This window comes from Gadus morhua, unplaced genomic scaffold (genome assembly GCF_902167405.1).
Source record: "Gadus morhua unplaced genomic scaffold, gadMor3.0, whole genome shotgun sequence".
Lineage (NCBI taxonomy): Eukaryota > Metazoa > Chordata > Actinopteri > Gadiformes > Gadidae > Gadus > Gadus morhua.
The window spans coordinates 37501-42500 of NW_021964037.1; the positions used below are offsets into that span (position 1 = coordinate 37501).

Genomic DNA, 5000 nt, shown 5'->3' on the forward strand with positions numbered 1-5000 from the left:
GGATAAGTGTGTATGTACATGCAGCTTAGTCAGTTCAACATCATTCGTCACAATGTGTAAAACAGTTTTATTTAACACAAATAGATTTCAAAGAATAAGTTTGAGGTTGTTTGTGGATATTGGATAAGAAATACAATCCGATGACATCCATTCCTTGAACGACCATCTTGACCCAAAAACGGCAGTTTTCAATTTAAAGCCATATTTCTGCCTGTGTGCGCTCTCACAGCAAATAAAAACCCAGTGACCCCAGTATACCCACAATACCCAAGAACCTCTCTCTCTCTCTGTCTCTCTCTCTCTGTGTCTCTCTCTCTCTCTCTCTCTCTCTCTCTGTCTCTCTCTGTCTCTCTCTGTCTCTCTCTCTCTCTCTCTCTCTCTCTCTCCTTCTCTCTCTCTCTCTCTCTCTCTCTCTCTGTCTCTCTCTCTCTGTGTCTCTCTCTCTCTCTCTCTCTTCTCTCTCTCTCTCTCTCTCTCTCTCTCTCTCTCTCTCTCTCTCTCTCTCTCTCTCTCTCTCTCTCTCTCTCTGTCTCTCTCTCTCTCTGTCTCTCTCTCTCTCTCTCTCTCTCTCTCTCTCTCTCTCTCTCTCTCTCTCTCTCTCTCTCTCTCAAGATAGAGGACAGATAGAGAGTCTTTTCATCAATCAGAGGACCAGGCGTCTCAGTCGTGTGTTGGTAATTTACATTTACATGTAGCCTTCAGATCAAAGTCACATTTCCCTCCAAACCAAATGATCGCCCCCCCTCGGGGAAGTGCAGCCGAAGAGGCTTGATTTAGAACGTTTGTGTTTTCCTTTTACCCGCGATAATATCTGCTCTAATAACAGAAAAAACACCTTCTCCCGCCTGGCACTTCCGTCCTTATTTACCGTCTTTGATACGCAGCTCGCTACACAACAGCAACCGAAAAAATGGCAAAACAAACTAATAATATCTGCATATTCCCTCTCTGGTGCCTCTGGGTAGAAACAAACGCATTTGAATAATGTGTCAGGCTGCGGTGACTCAGAACGGGGAAATGTAAAACCAGGAGCCGACCTACAGAGTCACAGCAACCCGGAACCTCCTTTTGGTGACCTCTGACCTTTGTTTTCTTAGTTAGTATTTTGTTTGTTAACCTTTTGTTCACCCTGGGTCCCCCCAACCCGGCGTCAGATGCTTTGATGACCTTGGAAGCACCCTAAAGATGAGGTACGATTAGTTCCTTGGGTTAGGTTAGGTCAGGGTGACCCCTCCTCCATGGGCCTTGAGCGTGTTTAAGCTAACAGCTAGCTCTCCACAGCTCTTGGGTGGTGTTAAACCCTAACCACAGGATGACCGGGGCCTCCCGGGGCCTCCCAGGGGGCCCTCTCGGGGGCCAGCCTACCTTGGTGGCCAGCAGGCGGGTGAGATAGATCTCGGAGACCATCTTGCTGCCGCGGTCGCCCTCCTTCTGGTCCCCGTGCTCGTGGTTCTTCACCAGGTGCCAAACCTTCACCCCGCTCTCCGGGTCGGGGCTCAGCATGGGGGTGCGGGAGCGCAGGCTGTCCGGGCTGCCTGTGTACTTGATCATGTTCTCTGTGAGGATGAATGCACACACACACACGCACGCACACGCACGCGCACGCACACGCACACACACACACACACACACACACACACCACGCAAACGCACGCACACGCAAACGCACACACACACAGTACGGAACGGTTTAACTACGTCTGCAACTGAAATCACAGTACAAAATAAAACAGAGAGAGAGAGAGACAAAGACAGCATTAAACAATAATATATGACATATACTAGTGCAGTGCAAATATACATTGCGAGAAACCTGTGATTCAAGTAACTACCAACATTATTTTTACTTCAAAGGAACAGTACACCAAAGCAGTGCACACAAATGTAAGTATAACTCAAACGTATTTCAAAAAAACTGGAACGAGAATACAAAAAATAGTAGATCTCGTTGCCCTTGGGCCAGCGTTGCCCTTGGGCCAGCAGCGTTGCCCTTGGGCCAGCAGCGTTGCCCTTGGGCCAGCAGCGTTGCCCTTGGGCCAGCAGCGTTGCCCTTGGGCCAGCAGCGTTGCCCTTGGGCCAGCGTTGCCCTTGGGCCAGCGTTGCCCTTGGGCCAGCAGCGTTGCCCTTGGGCCAGCGTTGCCCTTGGGCCAGCAGCGTTGCCCTTGGGCCAGCAGCGTTGCCCTTGGGCCAGCAGCGTAGCCCTTGGGCCAGCGTTGCCCTTGGGCCAGCGTTGCCCTTGGGCCAGCGTTGCCCTTGGGCCAGCAGCGTTGCCCTTGGACTAGCGTTGCGATATTGCCATGCTACCATTTTGTTTTTGTGCCGGGATCGTCCAATCTCCAGCTAGCGTGAGATTGGAAATGAAACTTTAACAGAGCATGCTCAGTTAATTTTTCATGGCTTCTCCTTCCTCTTCGTCTTCTTCTCTCTCCTCTTCTTCATTCTCGTCCTCTTCCTCCAGGGCTCCCCGAGAGACAACAGGGCATCTCAGAACGGCGCCAAACCCAACAGGTGTCAGCGCCCACGGACTATGCATGGCCCGCCGGCGCTCTGAGCGGCAGTGACATCTGGAAAGGCGTGGCTGGAGGAGTGTTTACAGTGCAGGAGCCATTAGCCGGCCTGCGGTTACTGATGGACAGGAATCAATGGTGGTCAATAGAGGTTGGAGATGCGGGTTGGGGGGTAAGAAGGGGATAACTTCGGCTAGGGATGCGCGTTGGCGGGTTTAGGGAGATATTGTTTTCATGTGTCTTTGTGTGTTGAAGTATGTGGCAGTAAACATGTTAAAATGGACAATATATTTCGGTATCTTTAATATCTGTTAATGAGGTCATTTATGCATACAGTTTGATGTTTGTGTTTATTAAAGACTGTTTTAAAAGCAAACGCCTCTCATTTAATTAAATGTTATGAAATGCAATTAAACAGAAAAAGTACTATCAATATTTGGAAACTTAAAGTACATAAATGATTATCATGATTCATTTATTACCATTGCATCTTTTTGCCTACCCCTTTCAGATAAGTTGCCCCTGGTGCTTGTTGGCGGGGGGACGTAAGTGAGGCGTTTTGAAAGACGGAGTGGATGATATTTACCTCCTTTCTTCACAACACATAATGGACATGTTCCATCAAAGGCCTGAGGACATCGCCCGCCGTCCCCCGTCCACCTGACGGCTCTCAGCAGCACAGCTCTCTGTTCAACTTTTGTCCCTTTCACAAATCCTTCACTCCCTCTTCCTTTTTGCTTTTCAAGAAACCGCTAAAGGCATCCTCTCTCTCTCCATCTCTCCCTCCCTCCATCTCTCCCTCCCTCTCTCTCTCCCTCCATCTCTCGGTCTCTCTCGGTCTCTCTCTCCCTCTCTCGGTCTCTCTCTCTCTCGGTCTCTCTCCCTCTCTCTCTCTCTCTCTCTCTCTCTCTCTCTCTCTCTCTCTCTCTCTCTCTCTCCCTCTCTCTCTCTCTCTCTCTCGGTCTCTCTCTCTCTCTGTCTCTCTCTCTGTCTCTCTCTCTCTCGGTCTCTCTCTCTCTCTCTCTCTCTCTCTCTCTCTCTCTCTCTCTCTCTCTCTCTCTCTCTCTCTGTCTCAGACGTCTACGCTTGGTGAGTTCAAAGCCGCTCTTCAGCAGCCAGAGCCACTCTCAAGTGGATCTCACTTGGGTTTGATGTCAACCGCCTGCCCCCCCCCCCCCCCCACACCCCTCACCCATCCTACCTCACCCTCCTGCCTAACGCAATAAAGTGAGAAAGAAGGTGAGAGAGGGACAGAGAGAGAGATACAAGAGATAACAACTGGCATCCTGCCCTTTTAATTTCTTCTCCATCCTCCAGTGTGGTCACCAGCTCTCTCCCCGCCTCCTCCCTTCTCCTCCTCTCCCTCCTCTCCCCTCTTCCCCTCCACTCCCTCTCCCCCTCCCTCTTCATCAGATCCAATTTGGCTCAGCGGAGGTGGAGGAGGTGGAGGAGGAGAAGGAGGAGTGAAAGGCGGAGAGGTAGGTGAAGCGCGTAATTCGCTCGATGCATTTGATGTGCGTCGAGTGGTTGTGGGGCGCCGTGGCCGGCGCTTTGATCAGCCCTGATTGGCTGGTGTCTGGAGGGGAGGCGACGAGTGGACGCGGAGGCGACAACAAAGCGGTCGAGCGGACGGCTCTACAGACGGGGGCGTCTGTCCTCGAGACACCGCCGGCCAGACGACCAGAGAAAGGGCACTGTTTACAATCTGGTTATTTCCCGCTTTCTTTCTTCTTCCATTTGTGATTAGGCCCTCGCCCCGGCCCTCTGGGGGCTGCTGAGAGGGGGGAAGTGGCCGGCAGGACTCCACACCTCCTCACGGCTGTTTTAACCTGATGAAATCCCTCTGATCAAAGTGCTCCCCGATTCAGTTTGGATGTTGTTAAGTTCAACACGAAGGAAGGCCCGGATTTACGCACGCAAGCTGTTGTTTTCAATTTATCTTTCAAACTCGAAAAGTGCTTCCACCCACGCTGCCCCAGACCGACCCTCAGGCTCCAGCATGCAGGGGGGCACTGGCCCCAAGGACCGGGGGGCCACAGTTTGGAGAGCCACTGGCCCCAAGGACCGGGGGGCCACAGTTTGGAGGGCCACTGGCCCCAAGGACCGGGGGGCCACAGTTTGGAGGGCCACTGGCCCCAAGGACCAGGGGGCCACAGTTTGGAGGTCCATGCCTGCTGTCGGGGGGAGGAAGTCTTTTTCTGGGGCCGACATGTCGTGTCGGGCACGTTGGAGGGAGTCATGAGGAGGTGTTTGTGGGGACCGCTCAGAGACTTTACTGCCAACGGTGAGCAGTGAGGAACAGTGTTCTGTCCCATCCAATAACTTAAGCTCATTTAGTGTCTTGCTCCAGCCCTTGCTAGAAGAGCCACCTGGAAGTGGGGGCTGGCAGCGGGGGGCTCCGGGGGAGGGGGGCTCCGGGGGGGGATGATGTGCGTGCGGAAGACGGACTCACCGTATTTACTGGCGGAGGTTCTGGATACGGTGGAGTTGTTG

At 52.4% G+C, this 5000-nt stretch overlaps 1 protein-coding gene across 1 annotated transcript in view; it reads right to left on the reverse strand.

The window, feature by feature from the left end:
* The window catches only part of LOC115538933 (plexin-A4), a 27499-nt gene that overhangs the window by 19077 nt on the left and 3422 nt on the right, over positions 1–5000 (reverse strand). Inside the window, exons 2-3 of the mRNA XM_030350147.1 lie at positions 4960–5000; positions 1366–1556 (exon numbers count right to left, since the gene is read on the reverse strand). The exon at positions 4960–5000 is cut by the window's right edge and continues 59 nt beyond it. Coding sequence (XP_030206007.1) covers positions 1366–1556; positions 4960–5000 — 232 coding nt within the window. The remainder of the gene's footprint in view (positions 1–1365; positions 1557–4959) is intronic.